At 39.9% G+C, this 14,629-nt stretch overlaps 1 protein-coding gene across 7 annotated transcripts in view; it reads right to left on the bottom strand.

The window, feature by feature from the left end:
• Nucleotides 1-14,629, bottom strand: part of cacna1c (calcium channel, voltage-dependent, L type, alpha 1C subunit) — a 218,103-nt gene that overhangs the window by 60,501 nt on the left and 142,973 nt on the right. For 6 of the 7 annotated variants that reach the window (XM_040035288.1, XM_040035289.1, XM_040035292.1 and 3 more), the window contains exons 6-10: nucleotides 13,294-13,446; nucleotides 10,965-11,164; nucleotides 8,603-8,706; nucleotides 3,892-3,979; nucleotides 3,452-3,536 (exon numbers count right to left, since the gene is read on the bottom strand). In XM_040035288.1, coding sequence (XP_039891222.1) covers nucleotides 3,452-3,536; nucleotides 3,892-3,979; nucleotides 8,603-8,706; nucleotides 10,965-11,164; nucleotides 13,294-13,446 — 630 coding nt within the window. Of the gene's footprint in view, nucleotides 1-3,451; nucleotides 3,537-3,891; nucleotides 3,980-6,840; nucleotides 6,945-8,602; nucleotides 8,707-10,964; nucleotides 11,165-13,293; nucleotides 13,447-14,629 lie in introns of all 7 variants that reach the window. The other variant, XM_040035294.1, reaches the window with a different exon arrangement.

The raw sequence follows: 14,629 nt of genomic DNA, 5'->3' as shown, positions 1-14,629 counted from the left end.
TTGTATATGCGAGCTCATTCTTTCAGTCACTAAACTGAGCTCATAAGAATGCAGATCTAAATCAACAGCTCTTTCTTTACCACAAAAGAGTGGCACAGCATTTAGATTACTGCGGATGCTCAAATGAATAATATTAATAATGATTTAATCTATTTTGTTTGTTTTTAAGTTGATTTCTTAAGTTGTGGTTTACAGCAAAAATCCTTCCTCAAGTGAAATGCATATTTACCATGTCACAGTGTAAGATCTATCAAACCATTTTTGCAGTAGCAGCTAAAAGCAAGCAACATTTATAACACTGGCACCGCTGTAAAATGGACAGTAGAGCATCATTCCCACAGCATCAAATGCTGCTGGGGTTTTTTTTCAGTGCCAGCACACCTCACAGATAATCAGCTGTCCTTTGGTATCTGTGCTATGGAGCACTGGGTCTGTCACATAATGTTTGCAAAGGACCTCATATCACTGCATTTAAACACGCTGGGCAAATACAACATTTTTCAAGGTGTAGCATTAAATCGCAAATTCCAATCTTTTGTTAAACCTAAACAGGCAGCGAGTGAAAACTAACGTCAAAAGCAGGTTTAAAGGAGAAAAAACAAGACTGAAAACCAGGAGGCTGTGATCTCCTGGTTAACAAACCTGTGATTTATTTCACCACAACAACTCAAACGTCCTAATGTGGACATCTTTCATCGCTCTGTGTTTATTGTAGGACACATCTTTGCGTATCAATCTCAGACAAGGAGAATCGGACAAAACGGCAGTATTTGACATCCCTGGATGAGAATGTATTGCAAGATAAACTGAAAATTTCTGTTTTATTACTCCACACAGCAGGAAGCCACAGAGCAGTCACATCCTCTACAAATCTTTAGGGGACCGGTGCATTTCCAGGATAGATGCAATATACTGTATCACTGCACCATCAAGAAGGCATCCCAAACAGAAGCCATGTAGACCAAACGTAATTACAACCACTTTTGGTGTACACAGGCCTAATCACAACCGGAATTACATGGAAGCACACGTCAACGCCACAGAGGATACACAAACACCATCCTGACAGTCAGGAGAATGACTGGATCAGACATGCATACTGGTCTTGCTTCTCAGGTGGGCTGGAGACACTCCTAACACAAACAGCAAGGACAACAAAACACGATGACAGCATGCAAGAACAAGATGGTAGACAGCAACAGCACGGAAGACATGCATACAGACTATGCCCTTGAGATGACAGAAAACACACATATTTTACATATATTATACTTGACATCATCAACTTCTCATATTCATAATATTGAATATGATGTTAGTGCAGTCCTGTTGCACTGCAAGCCTAATCTTCTTTGGGAGCCTCATGTTAGAACATCATGAGACAGTAGGGTTGTCCAGCGATGTTGCTGATTTAACCTGAATAAGAACAGCAAGTCTAGTGAATATCGAGGGAATTTATAGGCAGTCCATGGGGTGTCATGTGACTTCTGCACACCCTGCTCAGGACTATCTACAGCAGTAATGCACGTGAAGCAAACCTCTGCTGCTGCTGTGTGCCACATGTGATAAAAGGCAACTTTGGACAATCCCCTAACCTGATTTTCTAGATATTGTATGGAGTACGTGTACACTCTGCAGTCCTTACACTGTCTGAACATCTACTTTTCCCTTTTCATCTATTCTACTCTCTGAGTCTCCTATCGCTTCTTACGACACACATTTATGTGAGCTGTGCATGCATGAGCTGATGCAAAATGTCCTGGGCAGCAGGGACAAACTGCCCTCGTTCATCTTCCCACAAGAGGATCCATCCATCGGGGAGAGGGGAGGCAGAGTAATAGACAGAGCAAGTGACTTGATTTTTCACCTTCACAAACAGAGAGCGATGATTGATCTTTCTTATAGAGAACTTTGTATCATATATATTAATCATTTTGTTGAATCATCTACATCTAATGGCCTAATTTATACTGTTTAGAAGATGTCACAGGCTTAATCTTGCAACTAAGTGATCCACAGAGATCGCATGGTAGATTTATTTGAGGAAAATATGTATATGTGTGTATGTTTACTGTATAGCAAACACTTACAGGTTCTGGTTTACAGCCATATTTGGCTTGTTCAGACACTGCAAAATATATCACTGATGCAGAATTTGCAAAACTTAGAGCAAAAAAAAAAAAAATCATAATATTTTGATGTGACATTTTCAAAATTGGCCACATACTGTATTTGTTTGTTTGTTAATGGGCCAAAACACTATCTAAGAGACTGCTGATGTGTGTTTGCCAGACTGATTGGCCCAGGGGAGCACAGTGGTAACAGGTGAAAACAAGCAGATTTGTTACGGATTAGCCACGGGGGTGTTGTGCCTTATTTTCATGTAAATTGGGTCATTGCTCATTTGACCATGTTAATTTCTTGATATTCCCTGAAAGATTAGATCATCATTAGATTTTCTCTTTCTTTCTTTTTTCCCTTGGCAGTCATCAGTGTTTTCTCAGAATGAACCACAGTGATTTTCAAGAGATGAGCGTGGCTGTGCGCAGAATGTAAGCAGAATGCACGCTCTGTCTCTTCGTGGTTAGTCCTCATTATTCATTCATCCACTACCAGTGTGAGCAAGCTTAGCTCCAAGCCTTTATAAAATACTTCGCAGTCCATACTGTTTATACTAAGGGTACATGTCCAGGAATACAACAGACATGCATTTTGTCAAATCACTGCCTCTCTTTCTTATTGTCCCTCTTTCAAGGTCTAACTTCTGAGCTCCAACCTCCAGGTTAAAGAGGCCAGTGTCTACTTTCCCTCCCAAGGAAATATAGTGCATTCCTGAGGAGACATGAGCCATGTGTGGCTGCATCTCTCCGGAGGTGTTTGTATAGAGAGACAAGGTGTTAATTTGTGTGTGTAAATTTCTGTCAAAACACAAGTAAACAAATTCCTTAGGGTGTACCTACAGTGCGTGTGTGTGTTCCTATGTTAATTTTGCATAGCTGCAGTAGTGTGTGTTTGTTGTGTGTCACAGTGTGGGCCCAGAGGCTATTAGCTGCAGTCTGACACATTCCACTAATATCTAAACAGGTTTTAATCCTCAGGATGATTCTCAGCCAAAGCAAGCAGATAGTATTAATATCTTCTCGGTCTGTCAGTCACTCTGCCCATACGTCAGTTGTTCATTTAATGACTGTGCCATAACAGTGTGAAGGAAACTACGAAAAGCTCACTACTTATAGACAGAGCAATAAATGTAGTGCAGACACATCCACATCTATCCTGACAAACTTGTGATGCATCTGGGAGGAAATCATTCCAGCTAGCCTTTGCCAAAGTCTTACCATATCCTGACACAGCTAATCCTAACCACCAATCAATAATTCAGTCACACATGCATACAGCGTCATCTTCACGGAGAACCATTCTTCCTTCTGTCAAAAAAACGCACACTCACGATTTCTGGGTTTCTCATCGTCCATGCCCTCCTCTTCATTCTCTGGGTCAATGTCTTCGGCTTGAGTGATCCAGTCTAAATAGCCCTGTATTCACACACAAACAAGGGAAATACTGATGGGTAAACAGAAAGATCAAACTTCACATCTGTTTGGAATCATAAGAATGAAATGTTTTAGAATATGTATCATGTGTCTCAATCTTCGTGTGCCCTATTTTTTTTTACACTTTTCCATGAGGTAAGAGGAGTGCTTGTGTTGTTTTGTAACTTAGGTAACTTCTAAGTAAAGTTTGCTCTGCTTTCCCTGCTCACTGTTACTGAAGGGTTACAGGTTACTGAACACTGACAGTACAATGAACCTAAGTCTTTGGTAAAGACTGTAACAGCTTTTCTGGCATGGGGACAACCGCATGCACACATGCACACACACACCAAACTACCTTGAGGTCTTCCTCCAGTTGCTGTTTTTCTCTGAGTTTTTGGAAGTCACCGCGCGCCTTGGCCTTCTCTCTCTCCTTGGAAAACTCTCTGGGAGGAGGGGAGCAGAAGAGAAGGAGCGGGGCAGAGAGTTGACGGGAAAGAGAGAGCAAACAGAGAGAGAGACAGGAAAGAGAATCTGAAAATCTTGACTAAGGTTTTGGCAAAATCATCATGTGACAAAAGTGATCAAGTTAAAAGAAAAGGATACTTTGGAAAGAAGAAGAGGGAAAACCCTGCCAGAGAGAAGAAAAGTTAAGTAACGAAAGAAAAGTTTTGCCACGGAGAAACGGTGTTAGTATGCAAATGCAGCTTTTGGTTTCCTAGAATATAGATCTTTATACCTTATTAATAATTATTTACATATCAACCACTCAAATAATGAAATACCATTCAAGCCAGCTGGGCTTCCATGAAAGATGATGAGGACTGATTCCATGTGATTCACATAGACAAAAGGAATAAAAGAGTGAAAGGAAGTGATGCAGCAGGAACCCTATTCATTTAGGCTGTTGCACTGTTGATGAATTGTACCACCTTTTCTCAGCAGGGAACAGGTGATGATTTCTGGCTGATGCATGCTCAGCTAATATGATAAAAAGCTACAGTGAAAAGTCTGCCGATTGTAAAAACTTACTAAATATTAAAGTTCAAGACTTCATTTATCTGTACTGGACTCCCAGGTGGATCCAGGCCAGCTGGGAAATGGGATTCCTGTGGTGTTTTCTGGGTCTACCCCAGGTTGCAATGTGCTTGGTACAACCCCGGAGGGAGGCACAAAGAGGGCGCCCTCACCAGCTGCACAGCCTCAGCTGTTGTCAAATAGTTGGAGAGGTGGCTCTGCACTAAAGTCATCCTGCATCACTGAGCTCCGAACCTTTTGCCCGCCAACTCATTCTTTCAGTTACTACTCAGAGACATTGATTACAGGAAAAAGTTATAGGTTTGTACCTCACCTGGATTTCGGAGTTTTTGTGCACAAAGAACACGTGCAGAAAAAATAATTTAAGACAATTAAAACCAACGTGACCAGCGAGTGTGAAATATCATATCATTATGATGAAATTCAGTGAAATTGCTTCCAGGTGACAGGAGGGAAGAAAGAATTGAGGAACACTTGATTAAACGGTGCACTCGGGGAAGGTCAAAGACAGGTTAGAACCAAAGATCCAGTCTGAACAAAGGAAATTCATTCAGATGAGCGCTGACAGGACCTGGGAGACTTGGGAATTTTTGCAGTTAAAACGTGAACAAATTCATATTTAAAGGCCTGCTGGAAAATAAACACAGCAAATGCCTCCTTGTCGTGAATATTTTACATAGAAGTAAACTTCCCTACGTTCGTTTTGAACATACAAGTGGGACTCTTTTTGAAGCTCAGATTTAAGCGTTATCTCAATATTCCTAATCAGATTTCAAGCAATTAGCACAAAGGTTTTAAGAGAGGTTGTGTAGGCTGTTAGTGTTTCACTGCTCTCCAGAGATGAAGAACTGATGAAACTCTTGGTATTGTTATTGACTTTTTTTTGGTCATGTCTATTGGCTGGGCAGAATTCAAGTGTTTGAGGATATCTGTGTGAAATTTAGGGGAATGATGGAACCTTAGATTGAACTGCAGACTCCACACTCAAACCCACAACAGCAGATCAATGAGCATTAGGACAAACATCTATTGTCCCACTTGTCAGAACATTAGCAGGAGATCCAATCCTATTGATCTGGGCTTGTGCAGTTCAGTGCGCATATCCTGTATGTGTGTGTGCGAGTGTGGCCTTGAGTGCTAAATCCTTAGGCTCCACGCTCATTTTCCAATTCTCCACTGTCTCACCTTTCTGTCCTCAGTCATCTTTTAATTCTCCTTTCTCTACCTACTCATTCTCTTTCGGTCGAGCCACTTTCTCCATCCTCTCTGTTTACGTATTACATCAAATCCAGACAAACACGGTCACACCCTATGCCTATGTCTCTACATCCGTCACTCTCCTTCTTCCTGTTTAGCCATTAGTTATTATGCCAATCTGAGACCTACACACACCATGGAGTAACCAGTTGGTAAAAGGTCAGGCTGTGTAGTGAGCTGACAGCATCATTAGTCACAAGTCAGACAAAGAGTCGGACTACCAAACCCCCCAAGCTGTTTGGTACAGATAGACCTCTATTATTTTCCCTACAATGCTGCTGCCACCTCTCCTGAGGGTATCAAGTCAGATTCAGGTCAGTCAGTCAGTCAGGGGTGAGACATCTGACTCTAAAACCTGTTCCCTGGCAGCTGATCTCGGAACTGAGAAGTTTAAGATGTTTTTAGGTGGCAATTGATATACTTCTGTTACTGCTGAATTTAGATACATTTTCTTGCATGTTTTTGTGTATTAACTGCTGGTTTAAAACAGCTTTAATCACAACGGTTCTTAGTTTACATATTAATTCCTTAAAAAAAACCCAAAATGAGATGGTAGTTTTTCCACCCTGCATCAGTGCTGAAAACAGAGCACTTCACTTCACAATAGCACTAGTGCTATTTTACAGAAACAGCAGTGGAGCCTTGTAGTAAGAGAAACAATACCCAGAAGGTTTCAGTGGTCTTCGAGCCAGATGCTCGAGTATGATTTCACTACAGTCAGCTACAGTGATAAAAAAAAAAAAATCTATGTGCAGTCAGCAATGCTCAGTTGGAAGAGTCACAAAGCCTCAGATACATGGTCTTGTAAAGCAACCAAATGGGACTATATAGAAACACATTCTTGTACATGCTTTGTACTCATTAAATATAAACGCCAGCAGCAGCAAGAGGCAGGAAGGAGAAGGAAGTGAAGAGATCCCTTGAGCAAAAGACCAGAAGCAAAATTCTCCAAGAGCAGCAAAAAGGCAAGAAAGAAAAATTAGTTTCAAACGACCTTTGACCCTGCCCTTACCCGCTTAATACCCCCAGAACCAAGTTTAGCACAAAGAAGGATCCGATGATGATTAAGGTGACAAAATAGACCCAGGGCCACGTGTAACCTACAGCATCATTCACCTAGGAGGCATCAGGATAGGGGGCAAAGGGAGGAGATAGAAGGATGGAAGATGGGAAGTAGATGGATGGTAAAAGAGGAAAAAGTAAGACAAGAAGACAGGGGATTGATGGAAAAGGCAGGAAGTGGTAGGATGATGGGGACGGGAGAAAGGAGAAGGGGGGATAAGGGAATGAGTTAGATCCTTGGTGAAAGTTCCCAACAGATGGAACCGTTTACCTCTGCTTGTTTCCTGCTGGGATTATGGTGCATTGATATTATTTGTTAGTCACTTAGTGTGCCACATGGCAAAGTATTTGGGCAATATGAATGTGAGAAATGATAAAGAGATGCATTGGTGGATTCAGCGGGTCTTTTAAAACAGTGAAACCTACAGGAGGCTGCGAGTCTCATGGGACAAACAAAATAAATGAATTAATGTATTCCTGCAAGAAAAAATTCAGAAGTTTAATAATCACATAGGTGATTCTACTTCCACTGTAATTCTTCTTTTTCATCCTTAATCACTGGAGAAATAAGAGTGTAGTTAGACAAATGAAGAGACTGTGCACCAAGACTCCCATGGACTGGAAATAGACATCAAGTCAAAACCATTCTCTGCCAATTTATTGACAATTATTTTTTAACATTATCATCATTATTATTACCATCATGTGTGATCTGCAAACAATGTTTTTTACGCATGCTTAAAAAAATGCTTTTCACTACTCAGTGCAACCTGCTGTTCCATAATTTCCATATTTAATGCCACATTTCCTCCAGACTCCACTCTGTCCTTATTGTGTTTTCCCTGTTGTGCAAGTTTTTTTAGCATTCCACCTCCACGGCTGACCTGAGGGGTGAATTATTTATACCCCAGTGTGTCCCTGCAGACCGGGAGGCACTTGTACTGAAACAGTGTGACTTGGCAGAGTGGGGTAAAACAGCACCCAGCGAGCCTGCTCGAGCAGTATTTGTTGAAACAAAACACACAGCGCAGCACATGCCTTTAAACAAATATAAACACTCTGTGTGTGCGCGCACAAATGTAAAAAAAAAAAGAAAGATAAATGCTAACTTGCAAGAGACAAACGTGCATGTAAGCTAAAAAACATGTTGGAACACAGCAGTGTTCATTTTAAGTTGAAATGTGTTAAGTTTTGGAAATGTGTAAATATTTGTGTGTATGTGTCTACCTGTTCAGCACAGACAGGTGGGCAAACTGACATGAACACGACAGATAGACGTGGGGTCACTCGCAGCTTTTTCTGAGTGCTTTTGTGTATTTCTTTCAGGCTTGTGTCAAAGGATTGATTGAGTGAAAGAGAAAGGGAAGAGAGCGAAAGATTTTGCTCAGTTCAGTGATCATCATTTTATCTTTCCTCAACAACAGAGGACTACGGTTGTCTAGCTCTACTTTTTCTGGTGGAATGATGAGGTGAGACTGCTGTCAGCGCACGGCTCTTATTTGCATCTAATTTATTATTTTACTGGGTCTGTGTGTATGTATGTGTTAAAACATTAATGACAACAAAAAGAGAAATAATAAGAAAAAAACTTGCACTTTAGATTGCATTACGGGAGTCTTGTAACATCGTCATTTATCACATTTAAAATAGTAAATAAAGCCACACAGCACACCTACTGCACATACACAAGTGACAACAGCATAACCTCTTACCCGCTCAACACTCCCAGAACGAGATTGAGAACGAAAAAAGAGCCGAAGATGACAAGAGAGACAAAATAGACCCATGGCAGCTCATAGCCCATGGCATCCTGCATCTGAGAGAGAGAAAAGGCAAAGAGGAGCGAAGAAGAAAGAAAAGGAGAAAGAAGAGGAAGGAGAAAAAGGGGGAGTAGCACAGATGTGGAATCAACAGGTGGGTGAGAAAAGTAGGGAAAGAACAGGAAACATGACAGAAAAGGTTTTGAGAAGGTTGACAGAGAGAAGATGAAGTCAGGGATGAGTCAGGGCAGTAGAGGTCAAGGACAGGAAAGTGTGTTAGAGAGAGAGAGGTTAAAAGGAGATAAAAGCAGGAAAAAAGAAAAGGAGCGGTGCATGTTAAAAGAGCAGCAGATAGCAGTGAGAATGGCATAATTGTATGATTAAAACTGACTATAAGCCTTTTATCCTTTGCTTGGAGAGCAGGCAGACCACGATCCACAATTAAGAACACTTTTGTAATTTAATGGCAAACCCTGGCTGCAATTTAAAAAATCTCTTTAAACAGTTCCACAGTAACTTAAGTAATTTCATCTTAGATTGGTGAATGGATCTAGAAACAAAGATATAACAGTATCAAGAGAGATTAATGTGGAAATTGTTGTGATGAATAAATGGGGTGGATATATGTAGCAATCGATGCTGACAAAGTGAGCAGTTTAGCATCCAGGATTTTACTTCAAAACAAAAGTCCCATTATTAGACTATTAGATTACTGATTAGATTGAGGTTGTAAATGCAAAGGTTAGGTTGTTTTAAAGAAAAAGCGGATAATAATATGATAAGGCTCTTAATTAAAGAATTTAACACAAAGACTGGGGGACAGAAATAAAAAAGGGAGATGATAAAGGTGAAAGCTGACAGCAGGTTTATGTGCTGTGACAGCAGCAAATGTTGCATGTTGATATTTTGTAGTTAAAGTGTGTGACGCTGAAAATTATGTAAAATTACAACACAAACAAAATATTGTCAAAGGGCTGGTGCTTCAATCATTCGACTATTTAACATTTTACAGCACGTCAAATTTGTTATAGGAGTGCTGTGTGTAAATATAAACAGGAAACTGCAGTAGATAAGCAGGAATAGCAGAACGGATGTAGAGCTAGTAACTTAACCAACAAGCACATACTGGATGCACATTTTTACGTGATATCCCTACAGTGGCTCTTAAGAAAACATCAGAAAACAGAAAAAGCACATAAACCACAGTGAAAGTTTAATAAAACACAAGGGAAATAGAAAAAATTGAAGCAAAAGTGAAAACAAAAAAACAGAAAACTTTTGGGGACACTATAAGGTGACGGAACAGCTGCGGAAGTGCCAAGCTAACAGTAAATAGCTAATAGCAAGAATGTATTTACGTTATTATATGAATCATGTGATTAAAACAAAAATTACCTTCCATCTTTTTTTTCCACCTCACAACACCGATGAACCCTCTGGTTATTTTAAGCGTGTCTTAATGCTTGGCATGCGTTGGTTTCCGTCATTTCTGCAGCTGGTTCGTCACGGTATTGTGTCCCCAGAAACACTTCTGTTGTGTTTTGTAGAATTTTCTTGTTTTTTTCTGCTTCTGCTGTGTTTTAGTCAACTTCTTTTTTGTTTTAATCAATTTCAGCTGTGTTTTTTTTATTTATTTCCACAGTGTGTTGTTCAGCTTCTGTTTTTTTGCAGTGTTCTTCTAGTTGCTGTTATTTTCTTAAGCAACAGTCCATTTGACCTCTCAGTGCCATGCAGATCTCAAACACAAGAGAAATTTATTTTGCTACTTTTTGTAACTAATTTATAACCATTTTATAAAAATGTCAAGCCAGAAAGCTAATGCATTTACTTCCCTACAAGATAAAACTTTCAAAAATGCAATTGCAACAAAGCACTTAAAGCTGTTCTAAAGGTTTGTCCAGCATCTTGAAAGCCCTTTTGTTCTAATTTACCAAGCTCTATTTGATTTGATTAGCAGGGAAACTTGTCCCTGCGGAAATATTTAGTTGTCTGTGGCTCCATGTTTGCTCACTTGACACTGAAATCAAGCGTAGGGATTCTACACACGTTCTAAATGAATCTGCAGCTTCAATTACACAGTGTATTGTCTGCATTAACCTGAGATAGAAGCTAACTCTGTGTGTGTATTTGTTCAGTCTTTATATGTACCCACCTTTCTAAAACAAGTGTTTTTGTTATTGTGTTATACTCCTTTCTCAAAAGCACTCATCTGGCACTGATGTTACAGATACAGTAAAGAGGCTCCACGCACCAATCCCTCTGGTACTCACTAAGCCACACAAACACAAAAACACTGCTTTGGTGTCCGACTCACCCAGTACAGCACATCCGTCCAGCCTTCCATGGTTATACACTGGAACACCGTTAACATGGCAAAGGCAAAGTTGTCGAAGTTTGTGATGCCGTCGTTTGGGCCCTCCCACCCAACTCTGCACTGTGTTCCATTCTGCTTGCAATGTCGACCATAAGCTCCATCAGGTGCACATGGTGCTGGCTTTTCCTCTGCAATAGTGCCTGTGACAAAAAGAGAAAAAAGTGGCAATGGCCATTTTTTTTAATTTTTCAGATATCTTACAAATAATGTCTTTTTTGTTGCTTTAATGATGCACTGTTGAGGAGGATCAGAGGTGGAAAATTAGACTGAATTACACACAAAGATCATTTTCTGTTGTACGAGGGAAAAAACAGCTCAACAAGACAGCTATAATTTATTTAGAAACCACAGATGTAGTGAGTTAAACTTCATAGAAAAAGCCATTTTTAGCTTTTACCCATCATGATTTTTAATGTAGAAATCAAGCAGCAGGAAGCCAACTTAAAAGTAGCAAAAACCACAGATCCTCGAAAGCCTGCTTGAGGCATGCTCCAAAAGGAGGTCACTCGTCAAGGATTCACATGTTACGATAACCAAATTTATAACAGAAATAAACATGTTTAGAAGCTGGTATAAAAACATTTTGTGCTCTGTAGCTTAAGTCTGCTTTGATGCCAACTGTAAATTTTCACATAACCCACTGTTTTAAGTGTATTTTTCATTGGTAGCACGTGCAAGTTTCACTTCCAATAACTCTGTAACTTTTTAAGATTTTGTCATATTAAAACATACTGCAAACTATAAGTTGCTCACTTTTTTTCGATTGTGTTTTGTTTTAAGCCTGTTTTTCACTCGTCAAAGTTAGCATCTCATGTAGCAATGCAGTGACTTTACACGGCCTAGAAAGCAGTTGGCAATTGTCTGCTAACCACTGGCTGCTAGGATTATTCCTTACTGGTTGCAAGAGGTTGCTGGCTTACGCTGTGAAATCAGTTGCTAAGCTCCAGTCATACATGTCTAGAGACCTGTCAGCTACCCCCTGTAATCAGCGATTGCCAGGGAAAAGTTGCTTACAATAGCTAATTGCAAAGACGTTGCAAACAAACTGCCTTGTGAATGCCACTAACTGTGAAGACATGAAATATACTGAAATATGTTGATTTCTGTGGCAAAGCACCACTTACTTTGAAGGTGAACTGTCTCTGCTTCCAGTTTGTGTCATACTTTTTCCAGTTAGTTAGCATGTTTGCTGACAAATTGGAGCCTTCCATGCAAACTATGGGTGACAGCATCAATCTGCTAGCAACCAAAGCAATTGCAAAGAAGCTTTTGGTATGGCACCTGTTTGCAACGGAGTTCACCCTATTTGCCAGCACTAGCAATAGCAGAAGCTCCAAGCTTCAAAACTCTAGTCAATGTTTCATTTCAATGGAATATCCATGTACTGTACTATTTATGATATATAGTGGCGACTGGATCCTTGTTATCAAAATTCTCCTTGAGATCATGACTCCTTATGCTTTTGTTTACACAGACTTGCACTTTTTTTATCGAGCATACTTTTCGAACTCAGCTGCTTGTCTTTTGAACTGCAGATCCCAGCAGGAGAGATTTACGCCCATCCAAGCAGCGCTCACTGAACATTTTGATTTTTTGCTACGGGAAGCTCTGTTACAGATTCAATCCATTCACATAAAAAAAAGAGGTTGAAAGGCTAAAAGGACACCATGAAATAACACCAAACAAAGGCACCATGAAAAAAATCAATGTGGAAAAAGTGTTTTACTAATTATACAAAACAAGCTCTCCAGGGTGATGTATAGGATAGCAGAGTATTCCACCGGCACTTACCCTGTGGAAAGCTAATGCCTCTCAGGGGATGTATAACACCATCATAATAACACTCCAGTCCATTATACCTGAGGCCCTTTGCTGAAAATTGTTTCAATCATTTATGGCAGCTGTTGTTTCAATTATTGCTGAAATTGTTCCTGCTCAGAAACATAAATGATGGTTTGAATAATTAATTGATGTGATCATTTAACTGTTTAAGGTTTGTTTGCTGATAAAGTTTTACTGTAGAGTTCGAATTTATGCAAAGCTCAGTCAAACCAAAGACCTTGAACACCAAAGTTTGCACTTTGTATGTATGTGAATAAATGCTAACTGAAGCATGCCTGCACATACACTTCAATACATGCTTTGATCATGTATCTAAGCAACTGAAGTGTTGTGTGCCATTGGCTGTGTTTGATCGTGCATGTTTTTATTTATATCTGTGCATCAGTGCTTATAAATAGGTATTCTACGAGTGAGTGTTTGTGTGTACCTGTTAGGTTATGAACGCAGGTCTTGTGCATCTTGCCCATGAAGAGCTCCAGACCGATGATGGCATAGATGATGATGACGAAGAGGACCAGCAGGGCGATATGGAGCAGAGGAACCATGGCTTTGATTATGGAGTTCAACACTACCTGTAAACCTGCAGGAGGCACACATTTGCTAAGAATCCAAAAAGGCATATGAGAGTGTACAGAACATTTTAAAAAAGCATACAGTTCTTATAAAATCTGAGGATTGGAGACTTACTGTCATTAAAAATCATTACTGCCACCTCATATACCAGCATTGTCATAATGAATCACCATGCAAGCACTTAAGCTGGCTGTTATATTTCATCTGAAGCTTTAATATTGCTTTTGTACAGATATTCTACTGATAAGTATGACTTCTATTAATTGTAGGCAAAGAAAAAAACATGGTATTTTTAAATGCAAATTTGTCTATGAGCAGAACACCTTTCCAGTTAAATTTAATAAATGCTTTGATGAACAAAAGCTCAGTGCTCTGCATATTAATAACTTAAAACAAGAGGAGCAAAAATATGTTGCTGCTGAAGAGGCGTAACAATACAAAAGGCAGTAGGAAAAATTGTGGGTTTATTTAACTGACTAATTTGTTAAAACAAACTAAATTAAAAACAAAAAAGCTCACAGGCTTGCGCATATAGGCGAGACCAGTTTATCAGATTACACTCATATTAATTTAATCAGTTACTCTTTTGAACTTTTTAAAACGCAACTGCAAAATTAGTGTGGTGTCATGGAGTGAGGAACACTTAGATAGTTGCTGGAACAGCAGTTTTTCCACTTTTCAGTCGTGAATAACTGGCATGGCTAAGACGTCTTGAATGTACAACCTCATGTTTTTCTTCCTTTAATGATCAGCCTTTAATAAAAAGATAATAAATTCCACAGCACATAAGCAACTGGACGCCATCTGTGCGCAAGTCAGCTGGCAAACACGCTGTTGATCAGTTGCCACGACTGCCATGACAGCCCAGTGATGTTGGACAGCGCGGCGCACAACGGCACTCAGCACTTTTACACCAAATGACAAAGTGATAGCTGTGCACTTGCATCCTCTGCATTTGTCTGCAAGTGTAATGCACATAAAGGTGGAAACACGCTATTTTCATTAAGAGTGTCTTCACAGACAAGTACGCACATAAATCGTCCAGTTCTGAAAGCCTCTGCATTTCTGACAAGAAGAAGACTGGGTGTGAGTATATGCGTGTCATCATGTGTGGCGTCAAGCACCAATGCAAGCTTCAATCTCTGGTCCATTCCACCCCCCACAACACCCAATCACCATTCACACCTGAT

This window comes from Simochromis diagramma, unplaced genomic scaffold, assembly GCF_900408965.1.
Source record: "Simochromis diagramma unplaced genomic scaffold, fSimDia1.1 OVJJ01000816.1, whole genome shotgun sequence".
NCBI classification, from domain to species: domain Eukaryota; kingdom Metazoa; phylum Chordata; class Actinopteri; order Cichliformes; family Cichlidae; genus Simochromis; species Simochromis diagramma.
The sequence above is the reverse complement of the archived record's forward strand: the minus strand, read 5'-3'. Positions and strand labels throughout refer to the sequence as shown.